At 51.3% G+C, this 18,456-nt stretch overlaps 1 protein-coding gene across 7 annotated transcripts; it reads left to right on the forward strand.

The window, feature by feature from the left end:
* The first annotated feature begins 4,675 nt into the window (after positions 1 to 4,675).
* SARS1 (seryl-tRNA synthetase 1) lies at positions 4,676 to 17,208 on the forward strand. 7 transcript variants are annotated; one of them, XM_076070735.1, is made up of 13 exons: positions 4,676 to 4,790; positions 5,012 to 5,033; positions 5,911 to 6,110; positions 6,960 to 7,030; positions 7,805 to 7,885; positions 8,734 to 8,892; positions 9,282 to 9,425; positions 10,086 to 10,241; positions 11,510 to 11,731; positions 13,393 to 13,522; positions 14,784 to 14,947; positions 15,210 to 15,333; positions 16,224 to 17,208. In XM_076070735.1, exons 3-13 carry the CDS (start codon positions 5,975 to 5,977, stop codon positions 16,349 to 16,351), a joined length of 1,515 nt encoding a protein of 504 aa, XP_075926850.1. In that variant the 5' UTR covers positions 4,676 to 4,790; positions 5,012 to 5,033; positions 5,911 to 5,974; the 3' UTR covers positions 16,352 to 17,208. The 7 variants fall into 7 exon arrangements, with proteins under 7 accessions (XP_075926850.1, XP_075926848.1, XP_075926847.1 ...); XM_076070732.1 differs by having other exon boundaries at positions 4,693 to 4,826; positions 5,005 to 5,033; XM_076070738.1 differs by lacking the exon at positions 5,012 to 5,033 and adding an exon at positions 5,527 to 5,543 and having other exon boundaries at positions 4,703 to 4,809.
* Positions 17,209 to 18,456: the final 1,248 nt, after the last annotated feature.

Raw genomic sequence — 18,456 nt, forward strand, 5'->3', positions numbered from 1 at the left:
GACGGCGATGGGAGGGAGATGTTCCAAAGTGCAGCGGTGCGAGGGAAGAGGCAGCAGAAAGAGGAACGTTGTGACTGTGTGGCGGGTGGGTGGGGGGCCGTCCATAAATGATGTCAGGCACCTGGGGGGGGGGGGGGGTGTTTGAGAAATGTGACGTCACATCAAAATGCGCAACTTTAAATAAATATAGACAACACGTTCTACTTAATTAAATAGACTTTTTTAATGTTTTCTCCTACAACAGAGTGCAGCGCCACATTAAATACGCACTACAATGACAATAGTTTAAAGCGATTTGAAGCACGTTTTATTTTCAAAATGGAAATATGGTTTTGGAGGGGGGGGGGCAGGGCTTTGTGACGTCATATTTGAGGGGGGGTCTGACTTTTTATGACGCCGTGTGACGAGGGGGGGGGGTCAAAAATCGTCCAAAATCGCGTGACGTCATTTATGGACGGCCCCTGGGTTGATGAGTGGGGAGTGTGTCGTGACAGTGTTGGTGGTGGGTGAACAATGGTGATGAGATGAAATAGTATCTAGGGGAAGGTGGGGGGTGGGGGGCGCGCGAAGTCAACCGTGGTTATCCTAGGTAGGACTTTCCCCCGCCATACGAACGTGGATTTTCCACGGTCACTGGCTCTGCAGGGCTCCACAGGAGTAAACAGGTGAGCACTGATTACGCCAGCGTTGGCCTGGAGTTCGAGCGTTGTGTCGAGTGTAGCCAGGCGAGAAACTCGTGAGACCCCGAGCAGAGAGTCCCATGTGCGAGTGAACTTGGGGTCCACCACCACCTGGAGGCAAGCGACGAAGAGCAAAATCGGTTTACATCACTGCCAATCCATACGGATCACCACTTCACCCCGTATCCTTGTACAGGTAAATCGCGTTTTCAGGTCCATACGGCGTACAGCCGTTTCAATGCGGGCACCAACAACAACAACAAAATGTGTCTTTGTGTTTCTCCCCTGTGATGGGACTTTGTCGGATGAACGTTGAGATTTCTAAGGGGCACGGGGTGACCAATAAGGTCTGAATTGGTCTGTAATAAGGTAGGGGGCACTGTTAAGGGGTTGACAGGTATCTAGTAGTGTATAGTGTAGTGTACAGGATGAACGTTGAGATTTATAAGGGGCACGGGGTGACCAATAAGGTCTGAATTGGTCTGTCATCAGGTCGGGGGCACTGTTAAGGGGTTGACAGGTATCTAGTAGTGTATAGTGTAGTGTACAGGATGAACGTTGAGATTTATAAGGGGCACGGGGTGACCAATAAGGTCTGAATTGGTCTCTAATAAGGTAGGGGGCACTGCTAAGGGGTTGACAGGTATGTAGTATTCTAGATTTGAAGCTTTCGTGACTGCAAGGATTCATACTCTTTGGTTCTATTCGGTAAAGTCACGTAGGTAAAACAAATTAAAATAAATTGAAATAAAATAAAATAAACAATTAAAACACGACGTTTCGGAGGCAAAGCAAGCTTCCGTCTTCAGGTGGGACCAGTCACAGCAAAATCGCTGCACCAAGTGGTGAGGTTCTGGGAACCTCGAGCTTAAATTCAGGTTGAGGTGGGGGGGGTGTGGGAGGGGCCATGTAGGGGACTTCAGTGGAGTGCGGAGCTGAGTTAATCCGTCTTTTGTTGTGTAGATGGGTCACTGTGTGTGCAGTATAAACGGGAAAAAATGAAGATCGTCGAGGATGTGCTGTACGGGGGCAGTAGAAAAAAGGAAATAGAAAGGTTCGGAAAGAATATGTTTGGTATACCACTGCTTGAAGTTGCTGTTAGAAATTAGTTAACGTTTGGTATGATTTAAAACGTCTTTCCAGTGGTTGCTTAATTTGAAAACATCCTCTCGGTTGAAGTTATGCCTGTGTTTGTATATCTGAATGGCTTCGTGGACAAATCTTTGGTGATAACCTGTAGGTTTACAAAGAACCTTGGTATCGGAAAAGACAATCTCATGATCACCCATAGCGTTGTAACAATGATCAGCCACAGCAGAAGAATTCGTTCTGCCGTGTTTCAAATCTGATTTGTGCTCGCGAATTCGGTCAGACATATCTCGTTTCGTCTCCCCGATATAGCAGTCACCACAGGTACAGTTCAATTTGTAAACTCCGGGGTACTGTAAGTCAGGGATGACATCCTTTACGGATGGGATCAGATCACGTATTTTGTGTACTGTATTGAACCGGACTTGGATCTTGTGTTTATTTAGAATTTTGGAAGTCTTTTTAGTAACGCCTGCTATGTATGGTAGTGTGATGTTTTTGATCAGCGTATCAAGTGGTTGTTTCTGTATGGTAGGAGAAACAGCTTGGCGGATGGTACGGTCAGAGTATGCGTTCCTCCTGAGGGTCAGCCGTACCAAATTTAATTCACTGGTCAAGTGGTGTTGGTCCGAAATGCAATGAGCCCAATGGTATAACGTTTTGATGAGAGAGTTCTTTTGAGCTGGGTGGTGGTGGGAATCCGGTTTCAAGTAGGAATCTGTGTGGGTGGGCTTTCTGTAAACAGAATGTCCCAACGAGCCATCAGACCTCCTCTCAAACAGAACATCCAAGAATGGCAGCTTGCCATTTTTCTCTACTTCCATGGTGAATTTGATAGAAGGGTGTCTGGAATTGATGGCTCGTTTGGACATTCTGTTTACAAAAAGCCCACCCACACAGCATCCTACTTGAAACCGGATTCCCACCACCACCCAGCTCAAAAGAACTCTCTCATCAAAACGTTATACCATAGGGCTCATTGCATTTCGGACCAACACCACTTGACCAATGAATTAAATTTGGTACGGCTGGCCCTCAGGAGGAACGGATACTCTGACCGTACCATCCGCCAAGCTGTTTCTCCTACCATACAGAAACAACCACTTGATACTCCGATCAAAACCATCACACTACCATACATAGCAGGCGTTACTAAAAAGATTTCCAAAATTCTAAATAAACACAAGATCCAAGTCCGGTTCAATACAGTACACAAAATACGTGATCTGATCCCATCCGTAAAGGATGTCATCCCTGACTTACAGTACCCCGGAGTTTACAAATTGAACTGTACCTGTGGTGGCTGCTATATTGGGGAGACGAAACGACATATCTCTGACCGAATTCCCGAGCACAAATCAGATTTGAAACACGGCAGAACGAATTCTTCTGCTGTGGCTGATCATTGTTACAATGCTATGGGTGACCATGAGATTGTCTTTTCCGATACCAAGGTTCTTTGTAAACCTACAGGTTATCACCAAAGATTTGTCCACGAAGCCATTCAGATATACAAACACAGGCATAACTTCAACCGAGAGGATGGTTTCAAAATAAGCAACCACTGGAAAGACGTTTTAAATCATACCAAACGTTAACTGATTTCTAACAGCAACTTCAAGCAGTGGTATACCAAACATATTCTTTCCGAACCTTTCTATTTCCTTATTTCTACTGCCCCCGTACAGCACATCCGAGACGATTTTCTTCATTTTTTCCCGTTTATACTGCACACACACAATGACCCATCTACACAACAAAAGACGGATTAACTCAGCTCCGCACTCCACTAAAGTCCCCTACATGGCCCCTCCCACACCCCCCCCCCTCAACCTGTATTTAAGCTCGAGGTTCCCAGAACCTCACCACTTGGTGCAGCGATTTTGCTGCGACTGGTCCCACCTGAAGACGGAAGCTTGCTTTGCCTCCGAAACGTCGTGTTTTAATTGTTTATTTTATTTAAATTTATTTTAATTTGTTTTACCTACGTGACTTTACCGAATAGAACCAAAGAGTAGGTATGTAGTAGTGTATAGTGTAGTATACAGGATGAACGCTGAGATTTATAAGGGGCATGCAGTGACCAATTAGGTCTGAATTGGTCTGTCATCAGGTCGGGGGCACTGCTAAGGTGTTGACAGGTATGTAGTAGTGTATAGTGTAGTGTACAGGTAGGGGGCACTGCTAAGGTGTTGGCAGGTATGTAGTAGTTTATAGTGTAGTGTACAGGTAGGGGGCACTTCTAAGGGGTTGACAGGTATGTAGTAGTGTATAGTGTAGTGTACAGGATGGACGTTGAGATTTATAAGGGGCACGGGGTGACCAATAAGGTCTGAATTGGTCTAATAAGGTAGGGGGCACTGCTAAGGGGTTGGCAGGTATGTAGTAGTGTATAGTGTAGTGTACAGGTAGGGGCCACTGCTAAGGGGGTGACAGGTATGTAGTAGTGTATAGTGTAGTGTACAGGTAGGGGGCACCGCTAAGGGGTTGGCAGGTATGTAGTAGTGTATAGTGTAGTGTACAGGTAGGGGGCACTGCTGAAGGGTTGACAGGTATGTAGTAGTGTATAGTGTAGTGTACAGATAGGGGGCACCGCTAAGGGGTTGGCAGGCATGTAGTAGTGTATAGTGTAGTGTACAGGATGGACGCTGGAGGTTGACAGGTATGTAGTAGTGTATAGTGTAGTGTACAGGATGGACGCTGGAGGTTGACAGGTATGTAGTAGTGTATAGTGTAGTGTACAGGATGGACGCTGGAGGTTGACAGGTATGTAGTAGTGTATAGTGTAGTGTACAGGATGGACGCTGTGGGTTTACCAAATGCCACGGGCAGCACCCCGCCACCCCGGAGAGACTGCGAATGATACCCACGTGACCGAGCGTCACGCCGCACGGCCACGTGGGCGCCGGCGGACGGAGTTGCGCATGCGCAATGCGCGAGTTGCGTCAGCCTCATTGAACGAGGTGGAGAGGGCGAGAGGGAGAGGAGAGAGACGGGGAGAGAGAGACGAGGAGAGAGAGACGAGGAGAGAGAGAAGGAGGTGGAGAGAGAGACGAGGTAAGAGACGGGGAGAGAGACGAGGAGATAGAGAGACGAGGAGAGAGAGGGAGACGAGGAGAGGGAGACGGGGAGAGAGAGACGAGGAGAGAGAGACGAGGTAAGAGACGGGGAGAGAGAGACGAGGAGAGAGAGACGAGGAGAGAGAGAGACGAGGTAAGAGACAGAGAGAGACGAGGAGAGAGAGGAGGTGGAGAGAGAGACGAGGTAAGAGACGGGGAGAGAGAGACGAGGAGAGAGAGAGACGAGGAGAGAGAGAGACGAGAGAGAGAGACGAGGTAAGAGACGGGGAGAGAGAGACGAGGAGAGAGACGAGGTAAGAGACGGAGAGAGAGACGACGAGAGAGAGAAGGAGGTGGAGAGACGAGGTAAGAGACGGGGAGAGACGAGGAGGAGGAGAGAGTCGAGGAGAGAGAGACGGGGAGAGAGAGACGAGGAGAGGAGAGAGACGAGGTAAGAGACAGGGAGAGAGACGAGGAGAGAGAGAAGGAGGTGGAGAGAGAGACAAGGTAAGAAACGGGGAGAGAGAGACGAGGAGAGAGAGACGGGGAGAGAGAGACGAGGAGAAGAGAGAGACGAGGTAAGAGACAGGGAGAGAGACGTGGAGAGAGAGAAGGAGGTAAGAGAGAGAGACGAGTTAAGAGACGGGGAGAGAGACGAGGAGAGAGAAGGAGGTGGAGAGACGAGGTTCGAGACGGAGGGGGAGAGAGAGACGAGGTAAAAGACAAGGAGAAAGACGAGGTAAGAGACGGGCAGAGGAGACGAGAGACAAGGAGAGAGAGAGACGAGGTAAGAGACGAGCAATAGAGGAGGAGAGCAGCTAGGGAAGTGAGAGTAGTAACTGGGGAATGGGGAAGCGAGGTGGGTAAAGAGGGAACTGGAGCGAGCAATATGTTGACGATGTGAGGAGGATCGACGAGTTCCAAGAAGGGGGAGAGACGGGCAACGTTGTGCATTGCGACGAGCGTTGAGGGTTAGACGAGGTGTGTGTCGACGACGAGGAGGAGGAGGAGGGCTGTGGCGAGCTGAGACGCGCAGTGGAGGGGAGACGAGGTGCGTGCCGTGTGTGTGCCGTGTCGAGCAGCGAGGAAGAACCGTGAAGAGGGACGACGAGGTTTTGAAGAAGAAGAAGAGGAGGCACCGTCGCCATGGTGCTCGACCTGGACCTGTTCCGCGCGGACAAGGGGGGCGACCCGACGCGGGTCCGCGAGAATCAGGCGCGGAGATTTAAAGACGTGTGCCTGGTGGACACCCTGGTGCAGGCCGACACGCAGTGGCGCGCCTGTGAGTGCAGCGGACGCATCCGCTTCATCCACACCCTGCACCTAGCCTGGCACAGGCGCCGCGGGGGCGTCGCAACACAAAGACGAAAGGTCCCCCGTGTTGCCTGTAACAGGCTGCTGGGGCGAGCGCCGTCAGCGGGCACGGCACACGAGGGGGTCGGTGGCCAACACCACGCCCGGCCGCCTTTGTCTCTCTATCGCAACCAGGTACTCACTTCAGGCTGAGTCGACCAAGGGGAGGCCCAGGACCGGTTCAAATAATCGTCACTGATGTTGGCCATGAGCGGGAATGGAACTCGGGCCGCCGTGCTAACCGCTACACTACCGCTCCCCACGTGCCGGGGGGCGAGTGTGTGTGTCCATGGTATTGGATACGCGATGTGGTGGTCTGTGTCGTGTGAGGAGGAGCGGTAGTAGAGTGGTTAACACGCTGTGCTACAAACCCAGCGAGTTAGATTCTTGCTCACGGCCAACAGCAGTGACAATTATCGACAGCGTTCCTGGGCCCTCCCCTAGATCGACTCAACCTCAAATGAGTACCTGGTGCCGTTTTTAAACATCGCCACTAGGGAGACAAAGGCGGCCACTGGTGCTGACCACCCACCCCGTCGTGTGCCGCTCCGGGTTTCATAGCTGCTCGCTAACAGCACTTGGCCCAGCAGTCTGTTTAGGCTATATAGGGGACCTTTGGCTTGTCTTTGTGATTTGGTGTGGTATTGGGTATGTGGCTTGGTGCAGTGTAGGATGTGGTATGCTATATATGTAATGCGTGCGGTATTGGCTTTGTGATGATGGAATGCGGTGATGTAAGGACCACGCGGTGTGTGACGATGTGCGATGTATCGTACAGGCAGGTACCGCGCTGACAACCTAAACAAGCTCAAGAACCTGTGCAGCAAAACCATCGGCGACAAGATGAAGGTGCGAGCGCCAGCCATCGCGAGGCCAGAACGCGTCTCCTCGCTTGCCCGAGGCTCAGATGCTCGACTCTTGCGTCAGAATCCTCGCCGGGGTGGCCACAGTGGTAGTGCCACCGGCATGGCCACGTCGGCAGCCAACAGGCATGGTCGCATTGACCACCACAATGGCACCAAGCGAATGCCCCGTGGCTGATTGACTCATGGATTCTGCGCCTTGGCGCGTAACCAGACCTGGCAGTGGCACGCCACACGCACACCGCATGCGTCGTTAGCCCCACCCCTTGGCCCCGAATGGCCCCAAGCTAGATTCACACGTTTCCTCGGGTAGTTCGGCTCAGGTACCGTGCTGGCACCGTGTTGGCTCGCCTCGAATGTGTCAGTGGAAAAGGGGTATTATCAATTATTATCACACGCTTGTGTCCCGGGGAAGCCTCACCGAGTCTCGAAACAAGTTTTCAGGAGGGTCCTGCCAAGGTTTATCAGTCGCAGACGAGGATTGCTTTGCGTATTTCCTAACAATTTGTGATGTATTTTGGACCGTGACGCTAGCACACAATGGCCAACTCATTTGGAATGACGTCACCTGCTCCGAATCCTGCTTTGTAACCACGTGAAACCCGACGTCCCCACTCGTACTGCCCCGTGCGTATGTTGAACCTATTTCTCATCGCGCGTAGCCAACCGTGTTCGTCGGAGGTGCGGCGAAAGTGCGTGCACGTGTTCTGCAGCAGCAGTGGTTGACGCCGCGTGTATGTGTGCTTGTGCGTGTTTGTAGAAGAAGGAAGATCCTGGGCAAGACGAGACTCTCCCCGAGGGGACGCCGGGCCTCGATGAGCTCACGGCGGACACGTTGGCCGTAAGCACTCGGCCGCGGGCAGTCGTGGCACCACGCGAGCGCCGTTGCCGCTGCTGTGAACGGCAGCCTGGCGGTTGGCCTGGGTGCGCAGCGTTTTGTTGAAAAGTGCTCGCCGGGGCCGTTATCAGGTTTGGAGATACGCGACGACAAGCTTGTTGGGCGGAACCCGACAAGCAGGTGGCACGGCGGCAGTACCCGCGAACGGCTCGCAGTCAGACGGTTGCGAGTTAAAATGCCGGTCAGGGAATCCACTCTGCCCGTCATTCTGTGGAGTCCATAAATTGAGTGCCACGCTTTGGGGGAAGATGAACAGTGGTTGTCCCTCATTATAGGCATTTGGAATTTGCAATTGAGCAGCAGGACCACATGCTGTTGACTGTGATTCAACTTTACATGCATCTCCCTACCAGCTCCTGTGGTAGCTGGGAGGGATGGTGTCCAGTGCAGCTCCCGGTAGGACAAATCACGGAGCAGATCGAGCCACAATGCTGGTAAAGGTGCAGCACTGCAATCAAGCACCGTGTGTATGTGGGGAACGGTGGCGCAGTGGTTAGCACATTGTGCTACGAACCCGGCGAGTTGAGTTCGATTCTCGTATGCAATTAACGTCGGCGACGAAAGTCTGCACCTACCCTGAGCCTCCGCTAGGTCTACTCGGCTTTAAAGAAGTTCCTGTTGCAGTGCGTAAACATCAGCACTGCGGCCTGGAGACAAAAACTGCTGAGAGAATTGTTTGCCACACCGTTCCCGTCGTGCGCCGTTTCCGGCCTTTATAGGTGCTCGCTGAAAGCATCTGCCCTTAGAGACTGTTCAAGGCTACAGGGGGAGACTTTGCGTTGTTGTTGCAGGCGCTGTCGGTGGCGCAGATCAAGGTGCTGCGCCTGCAGATCGACAACGCGATCGCGCTCTGCGATACCGAGCGCCTGCGCCTGGAGGCCGTGCGCCTCGACAGCCTCCGTGAGGTTGGCAACATCCTGCACCCCTCGGTGCCCGTGAGCAACGACGAGGTGAGGCATTCTCCGTCATCACGAGGACACGGTGTTGTGCAGACACGGGCACAGAATTGCACAGACACGCAGACTCAGAAACACAACTGCGACACGCAGACACACACACATAGAATTATGCAGACACGCAAACTCGCACAGGGTCACGCACAGACCCAAAGAGACAGCCTCACGCACACACAGACACAATCAAACACGCACAGACTCGCACAGACGTAGCATAACATGCACACACAGCATCACGCAGCGTGTGCGTGTCGCGCACGCGTCTTCGTGTCGTGTCCCAGTGCCGTGCCGGTGTGACGCTGTGGAGATGACGAGGTGGAGATGATGATGAGAGTGCGACGGGGTCCGGTGGGTTTCGTGGGCGACCGCTCGTGTGTGTCCAGGACGCGGACAACAAGGTGGAGCGCACGTGGGGCGACGTCACCGTCCGCAAGCGCTACTCACACGTCGACCTAGTGGTGATGGTGGACGGCTACGAGGGCGAGAAGGCGGCCATCGTGTCGGGCAGCAGGGCCTACTTCCTCAAGGTGAGCTCTCGGAGCTAGCTCCGGATTATCCGCTTCTGCGGGCCCTTTCTGCGTGGACCATTTTGTCATTTGAAGAAGAAGAGTATTTTTGTGAACTAGCTGCTGGAAATCTTGGTAGAACCCTCCTGAAAAATGCTTTTGGGCCTCGGCGAGGTTGTTCCTGGGTTAACGAGAGCAATCACAATGACAGGTGCATGTGTGGCGCTGCGCTCTCCGTCACGTTTCGTTTAATTGAAGATACAATGTTGAGCCATTTTTGTACCGACTTCTGGGATTTTGCTGAAGATGCACGACGCATTTCTTCACTTCATGCTCCCTCCCTCGCACTGCTCCACTTTGGGAATTCCCTCTTCCCATCATCTCTTCTCCCATAATCGCGTGCTCAATTCAAGAAGCCCGTTACACTCTTGGATCCATCAGTAGCACTGTTTGACGTTTTGGTCCTTTCGGGTTTGTGCTCGGCAGCTGTGTGTGTGTGCGCGCGTGTGACGGAGTTGTGTGTCTGCAGCGACTGACGTTGACGCAGACGTGGCGAGACCCGGAGGCGACCAGTTCGGTCGGCATCGCGGTCGGCCGGTCGCATATCTCTCCTTCGGGCCTGTGCTCGGTGACTGTGTTGGTATCAAAACACAAAAATCCCGCTTGCGATCTTTGCGTCAGGGCCCGCTGGTGTTCCTGGAGCAGGCGTTGATCCAGCTGGCCCTGCAGCGTCTCTACAGCCAGGGCTACACGCCGCTCTACCCGCCCTTCTTCATGCGCAAGGAGGTCATGCAGGAGGTGGCCCAGCTCAGCCAGTTTGACGAAGAGCTCTACAAGGTGCGTGCGTGCGTGCATGGGTGCACGTCCCACACCGCACTCCAGCACGCGCCGTGAGATCACGAAACAAAAAGCACCCGAGAGGCTGCGTCATCCATCCATGACAGCATCGCGGTATGCTTACAGTGCAACAGTAATGCCTCCACATCATCTTTACAGTCATTTCAACATGCACATCTTTTGGTGAGTTCCCTGAAAAGGTAAATTTTATTTTAAAACTATGTTTACTACCCGGCTTCGCCCGAGACTTGGATTCTTGTCTTGGATTAATACACGGCCTACGTGGAGGGTGGGGGAAGATGCGTGACGTCATTAGGCACACTGCGTGACGCTGTCGCATGCGGGTGACATCACAGAAATACAAAAGTCTATTTTTATACTTTTTGCATTGTGTACAGTCTGGAAGCTACCCACATGCCAAATTTCAAGTTTGTTCCATGTCGGGAAGTATGCTAAACATTTCGAACAGACACACATTCACAAATTTCCCTTTTATATATATAGATTCGTTATTCAATCGTTTTAATATATATTTTTTATATTTAGGTATTGTGAAAAGTGATATAGGTGTACATTTTTAGGTTAGGAGTAGAGTTGGAATATCTTGAAACACATCCCTACATTTTCTGTATGAAATTAATTCGAAAAGCCGTTCCGATTTTAGAAATTTCATTTTACGCGTTTTTTTTTAAGAACACATTCAGGGTTACCAGTGTCAAATCGGGATCGCATGCAGCAACAACATCGCTCTCCCTACTGCGAATAGTTGGCAGGACCCTCCCGAAAAAGGGTCTTTAGATTTTGTGATAAGTAAACAAATAGTAATAGTAAGAAATAAGACTTTGCTCACCCAGTCAAGCTGCATACAAAAATACTCATATAAAGATCCCCGTATAGCCTTAACAGACAGTTGGGGCAAGTGCTATTAGCGAGCACCTATGAAGGCCTGCATGGGACAAGAGGGGGGGTCGGTGTCCAGCACCACGCCCGGCCACCTTTGACTCCCCAGTATTAATGTTTACACGTCGCACCAGGTACTCATTTGTGTCCAGGACCAGTTCATATATTCGTCAACGATGTTGGCTGTCAGCGGGAATCGAACTCCAGTTGCTGGTTTTCTAACTCGGCACCCTCACCACCACTACGCCACACCCCTCCCCACGTGTACAAACACGCTGATACATGCAACACACACGTACGTACGCCATGTCGCGTGTTGCCTCTCCGCGCGGTCAGCCGGTGGCTGACGGGCTTGAACGTCGTGCCAGGTGGTGGGCAAGGGCAGCGAGCACGCCGACGACAGCTCCGTCGACGAGAAGTACCTCATCGCCACGTCGGAGCAGCCCATTGCGGCCTTCCACCGCGACGAGTGGCTCAAGCCGGAGCAGCTCCCGATGCGCTACGCGGGCCTCTCCTCCTGCTTCCGCCAGGAGGTCGGCTCGCACGGGCGCGACACGCGCGGCATCTTCCGCGTGCACCAGTTTGAGAAGGTGAGGGTCGTCGCCATCGTTGCCGCCGTGGTGATGAGTTTGACTATTATCATTTGAAGATGATTAGAGAAAAACAACAAACGCAGCAGAGCAAGGAGTGCAGGCCGCGAACGAACCAATTCGATGAGGCATGCGGGCACAGGGCATGGCGCCTGCCTACAAACGCCGCGCACTCCAGCTTCCGTTTACTTTGTTTGGGCTTTCTGGGCCTTGTACTGATGATGCTTGATGCAGTCTCGATCGAAAACGTCGCGTATCTAATAGCTAAATGTGGCTGTGAGAATCGCTGTCTAACTTACCGGGAGAGTGAGCCTAGACAATATGAAACTACGCGCGTTAAACGCTTGTACGCCATGTGACGATTTCGTTTTTTTTTGCTTTGTCAGGTGGCGGGAGCGTCTTACGACACAAATTTGGCCAGATCATTGTGTTTCTTAACCCAAATATCAATTGTGTATGTAGAATTGTAACGTGCTGCACAGGTTTCATTCGCTTCCATTAATGAGTGTTATATACATGTGGAAGGGAAGAGGAGTGCCCGGAGAAATCACACACACACACGCGAGGTGGGGGGGGTAACACAATCCCCATTCAGATGCAAGTTAACCCACTTGCTGTACTGTCATGAGATGCTAGAAATCCATGAGATGGTGGCCACGTTGATGCCCATGGGTATAGAGGGAGTTTCATGAATCTGTGCATGAACCACGAACCCCATAACTCCACAGTGCAGCGTTAGAGGCCGCATGCAGCGTAGTAGCCACCAGCTCCCAGCCTCTCAGACATTCGCCACCACGTCACTCCTGCGGCCGTCGACTGCCTCTCCTGCCGCTACATCGCCCAGTTACGTTGCGACCCACGCGGCCGTCGGCCCCAGCGCCGTACACTCGCGTTGAGGAATCCTGGGAGAGCGTGCAGGGTGCCCGATGACTCGCGTTGAGGAATCCTGGGAGAGAATCGGATTCAGACTTAATTTAGACTGGAGGAATCCGCTGAGCTGTGAAGCTCTTTTTCACTGATGTCCAGTAGGGGGCGCGTCAGCAAGTTACAACAACAAACAATACAAAACAATAGGAGTGCAAAATAGAGAAAAGGTAAGCAAGTCACTACAAATAAAGTATATAATTACAAATTACAACACGAAATGCAAGCTTGAGCAAGGCAGCAAAACAACAACAAAAACAGTCCCAGACCACACCAAGACAACACAGTCCCTCAATAAAATGGCACAGGGTGTGCGATGACTCACGTTGAGGAATCCAGGGAAAGCTCATTCTGTACGCTATGAGTCAGCAGGCCTACTCACAAGCTCATTACACAACAACAGCAACAAGTCAATGGGCAATGTGAGCCTTTGGGAAATGTGTGAGTCTATGGGCAATGTGTGAGTCTATGGGCAATGTGTAAGTATATGGGCAATGCGTAAGTATATGAGCAATCTGTGAGCCTATGGGCAACATGTGAGTCTATGGGCTTTGTGTGAGTGTATGGGCAATGTGAGTCTATGGGCTATGTCCTTGCCCAATCCTGACCAAGCATGGATCAAAAACTCAATAAACATGAGAGGGAAGAGGAAGCTGCTGTGCATTACACGGTGGAGTGGGGGTTCAACTCAGTACCTCGAGGGGGTTTAACTCGCCTCTGTGGCTGTTTTCGTGCAGATCGAGCAGTTTGTTTACACGTCGCCCCACGACAACAAGTCCTGGGAGATGTTTGACGAAATGGTGAAGACGGCGGAGGGCTTCTATCAAGAGCTGGGCATCCCGTACCGCATCGTGAACATCGTGTCCGGTGCGCGTCGCCCGCCCCGCTCGCACGAACCACGGCCACATCTAAACTATACACTAAACTATTTTAAATGTACCAGGTAAAGGCCCACTGAGCTATGTAGTTCTTTTTTCAGAAGCGACCTGGCCACAAATGATAGCTCGATGAAGTGGCTTGTAATGTGGAAATCTTTTTAGCAGCCAAATACTCTAAACGCACTTGTTTCTAAATGTGGAGGGAAAAACCGGAGGACCTGGAGAAAAATACACGAGACCACGGGGAGAACATGCAAACTTTAAATATACAGGTATCGCGGTCGGGATCAAACCCACGACTTCCTGGTTACCAGGCAAGATAGTTAACATCTCACCATTATGGCGCCCACCTGCACTGCCACCACCGGTTAGAGAGCGGTTTGTGTTTTGGTGGAGCCCGGCCCTCCTTGACTCACAACCCTTCTGAACGCATTTGTAAGGGTATACACCCAGTGGCAGCAGTCCTTGTGGGCACAAGGTGACTCGCACCTGGCCTCCGAGTGTGTATTACTCTGCTGCCGGTAGTGGCCTCCGACTTAGTGCTGCGTGGATAGCTACCGACTTCGTGCTGCGTGGAAGCGAATCGTCAAATAATACATTGTTTAAATGCATGCCTATACAGGGCACCATACTTCATTAGGGATTACCGTTGGTACGCCAATTTTAATACACAATGGACAGGAAGGACAAGATCAAAGGGCTCGCATAATGCGCATGCAAATTGTACGTTGGCTCATTAATCCCCCCCCCCCCCCCCACTTGGCGCACGAGCACAGAAGTCTGGTCACCACATCTACGCCTCTATATAAGGAACGAAACAGGTGGGCTTGTCCACAAATCTGGCTGTCGCCTGATGAAGCTAGTTGTAATTAATGGCAAAACGTCATACTCAGATTGTAAATGTTGTGGCTTGGCAAGTTGGCACAGTGGGGAGCACGAGTGGTGCATCTGCCAGACATCTCAGTCAATCCATAGCACCTGGGTCTGTAACCGTGACCCGCCAGCAGCAAGCCTTTGACACTTCACGTGGCCTCAAGGTACACCTAGCCTGGCACAAGCGCCATGATGAAGTCACCGCCACTTTATGGTGAATGGTGGCTCTTATTGACGGTGTGTGTGTGTGTGGTGATGTGTGGTGTGGTATTGTGTATTGCTGTGTGTGGTGATGAGTGGAGGCTGCGTGCGTCGTGTTGCTCGTGGCGAAAAACCCTTAACACGCGCGCGCAACTTCATGCCACACCGACCTCTAGGGGCACTCAACCACGCGGCCGCCAAGAAGCTGGACTTGGAGGCGTGGTTCCCCGGCTCTGCCGCATTCCGGGAGCTCGTGTCCTGCTCCAACTGCACCGACTATCAGGCGCGGCGCCTGCGTGTACGCTACGGCCAAACCAAGAAAATGATGGACAAGGCAGGTGTCTCCTCTACGGTTTCTTGCCTACCCTCGCTATGGCTCACAAACACAAAGATCTCCAGTGTAGCGTGTGCAAACCGTTGGGGGCAAGTGCTGGTTAGCGAGCACCTACATGCGGAGGAGGCTACAGCCAAACTTCCCGAGGGTGGAGGGCAGGGCATAGGTTCCGACATTCCGTGCTTTTTAAAAATACCGCTGGGCCGACGCTTGCCAAGGGTGACGTGGGTGCTGTGGGCATGTGTGCGGTGAATGCGTGCAGGCGGAGTTTGTGCACATGTTGAATGCCACCATGTGTGCCACGACGCGCACCATCTGCGCCATCCTGGAGACCTACCAGACCGAGACTGGTGTGGTGGTCCCCGAGGCTCTGCGGCCATTCATGCCTCCCGGTACGAACGAAGCACCGCGCTGACCACCGCACAGCTCGCTCGCTCGCACATTCAGGTTTATTTTTGTGTGATCAAATGGGAACTCGATAGGCCAAGGATGAGTCTCGTTTGAAAGCATCGCTGGCCTGGGTCACCAAAATGATGAAAGCAATAACATAAAAAAGTGCAGCTACGAAGCAAATAGAAATTAGAACATAAGCAACCAAATCAAAATTGGAGAAAAACCAACCATTCTGTAGTGACATTAAGTTAAAGAGACATTCACATGGAAGTGTTGTGATTGTTGCACCAGTGTGTAAACAGACAAGAACAAATATTAAATGCAACGGAAAGTGAAGTCGTCGCACAGAACCATCAACGTTGCATTGTAATGCAGCTGGGAGAGTGTGGGCGTCACGATGGCTAGGAGATGTTAACTACCTCGCCCGGTATACAGGAGGTCGTGGATTTAATCCCGACCCTAACGCCTGTATATTTAGGGTTTGCAAGTCTCTTCGTGGTCGCGTGGATTTTTATCAGGGTATTCCAGTTTTTCCTTCCACATTTAGAAACATGCGTTTAGAGTATTTGTCTGATATACATTTCCACATGAGAAGCCACTTATTTAAGCTATCATTTGTGGCCAGATCACTTCTGAAAAATAGCTATATAGCTCAGTGAGCGTTTCCTGGTAAAATATTTTTTTTAATTGAAGTGAGTGTGTGAAATTGTCAAGTGATGGAATTTTTCAGGTGTTTGGGGCATGAGCAGACCAGGAGTCAGAATCACGTGAACGCTCATCCCGGTCCAGTTTACTCCTAGTGTAGTGACTCGTCCAGAATTGTGGGGATTTTCGGTACTGAACGAACCACATGGGCCCACACGTGGTTGTTTGCGTGTTTTCTCCGCAGGGTTGAAGGAGGAGTTGAAGTTTGTGAAGTCGGCTCCCATTGACCAGGAACAGATCAAGAAGCAGAAGCGCGGAAAGGGAGACGGCCTAGCTGCCAACCTGGGCAACATGGCCGTCAATGACTCCTAGGCGGGCCTGCACTGCCACACTCAACTACTGCTTGCACTCCCGTAAACATATCTCTCACATGGGTGTCACGCCTCCTCAACAATGATCGCATGTATTGCAGCGTCACGCTGTCGATGATTAAACTCGCGCGTCACCCTAGGATTTGTGGCGTCGCGTGTGTCTGGATGTGGGTACCTCTGTACGCATCTCCCATTGCCTTCTATTTAAACGTGGGATGGCGCACAGAGATATTGATGGCGGCAGCACGGACGCTCGAGTGGACGGGATCGCGACACGAGCTCCTGCATAGATCGGTGGTTCCCGATCTCTCAGAATCAGAATCTTTTATTTGTCCTGGGGAAATCCGATGAGTTATGAAGCTCTTTTTCACAGATGTCCAGTAGGACCTGCTCACCACTGTCAAGCCCTCGGGGATATTTTCCATTCTATTGTGATTTTTCAAAAGCTCTTATAACTATCCTTGCTCAATTTAAGAAACTCTTGACAATTGCAACTTTGACAGTCCCGTTTGATGCTGGCTGCTTGACGTGGGCTGTTTGCCACTGCAGACCAATCCTGGGGTCCTGGGAACCGCTGACTTAAAAGTAAACAGGGATTTTCTTTTACGGGACGTAACCTTCACCCCCGGGGCTAATCACTCCCTCGTTTGCATCCACCCTGTATCGTGCAATTGCTCCGTGTTCCCTGTGGTGTGGAAAGAGCACGGTGTGGCTAGTCCTGGTTTGCGCGACACTCGATGGCGTTGGTTTTTCATACCACGGTTAACGACGAGTCGTGTGTTCCTTGCTGCGAGGTGCGACGCATTCTTGTTCGGTTTGTCGTGGGAGTATCGATTAAATAAAGTTCAAGTGAATGGGTCTGTGCTGTGCGTCTCATCGCAACGTGGTCGAGAGTCGCTGAGTTGTAGGGGATTTTTGGGATAGGGCTGGAGTCTCCAACTTTTTCACAGCGCAGACCAAACGCGGGCATAACTCTGTCGGCTTGGGGCTGTCAAAACTCGTCGGCTTGCCATAAAGTTCAGCACAATAACCATACAAATCGATTCCTTCCACCCGACTACAGATGGCAAGTCCGGTTCATAACCGGACAGATGGCATGCGGAGGATAGAGAGAGGCGTGTGAGTGAGAGGGCATTTAGGTGGGTGGTGCAGGCGTGTGTTATGGGGAGTGGTAATGCAGCGGTTGGCACGCTACGAATCCAACAACCCGAGTTCAAGTCCAGTGACGATTAACCTGAACCGGTCCTGGGTTTTTTTTTAGGTCGACTCAATCTTACACGAGGACAATACCTGGTACGGTGTCTAAACATCGCCACTGCAGAGTGAAAGGCGGCCTGGCATGGTGATTGCCACCCACCCCCTCATGTTCCGTGCTGGAAATGCATAGGTGCTCGCTAACAGTACTTGCCCCAACAATATACATTCTATAAAGATGATATGGGGGATCATTGTCTTGGGTTGAGGTGTGAGTTATATGGTGTGCAGGCATGTGATGTGGACAAGTAGCAAGCTGCCATTAGGTGGTCCTTTAGGCAGAAAGAACAGCTCTGATGATGCCTTACGCACTGGGGAAATATAATTGCAGGCCTTGTTATGTTGAGTGGATGCGTGTGGGATTTATTGTGTAAAGGTTCCATTTGTGAACGTCCGTGTATTCGCCTGACAGTCGCGTTCCACAATTTGCAAGCGTTCTTCTGGAACTAAAAGAGTGTCGCTTTCTCTCGTCAAACTAAGTTTTATTTTCTTTAATATCGTGTTTTTTTTGTTAGGTAACACCACTGTTGTGTCCCCCCCCCCCCCCCCCCCCCACCGCGTTTAGAGCATTTGGCTGCTATAAATGTCCACAAGCCGATAAAGCCACTTCGTTGTGCCATCATTTGTGGCCAGGTCGCTTCTGAAATAAATCAAACAAATAGCTTTTTCGCTCAGCGGTTACCTGACCTGGTAAGATTTTTTTTTTAAACCAACAATAGTTTTTTTTTACTTTAGGAAATTCCAACCGTGACCCCACTGAAGAGCTTATGGGAGGCCACTGCCCGCCAGCAGTGTGACACCTGCCACTGCAGCGCTGCGCCTTTTCGCCCCGCGCCCCATCTCCTGTTGGTT

The sequence above is a fragment of the Petromyzon marinus genome, chromosome 30, assembly GCF_048934315.1.
Source record: "Petromyzon marinus isolate PM22_M1 ecotype Great Lakes invasive population chromosome 30, UKy_Petmar_22M1.pri1.0, whole genome shotgun sequence".
NCBI lineage: Eukaryota > Metazoa > Chordata > Hyperoartia > Petromyzontiformes > Petromyzontidae > Petromyzon > Petromyzon marinus.

Bases quoted from the DNA above. Each gene is read 5' to 3' on its own strand.
- SARS1 (XM_076070735.1), top strand. From the start codon at position 5,975: ATGGTGCTCGACCTGGACCTGTTCCGCGCGGACAAGGGGGGCGACCCG. The intron at 7,031-7,804 runs GTGCGAGCGCCA...GCGTGTTTGTAG, and splicing joins CCATCGGCGACAAGATGAAG to AAGAAGGAAGATCCTGGGCA. The intron at 7,886-8,733 runs GTAAGCACTCGG...TTGTTGTTGCAG, and splicing joins TCACGGCGGACACGTTGGCC to GCGCTGTCGGTGGCGCAGAT.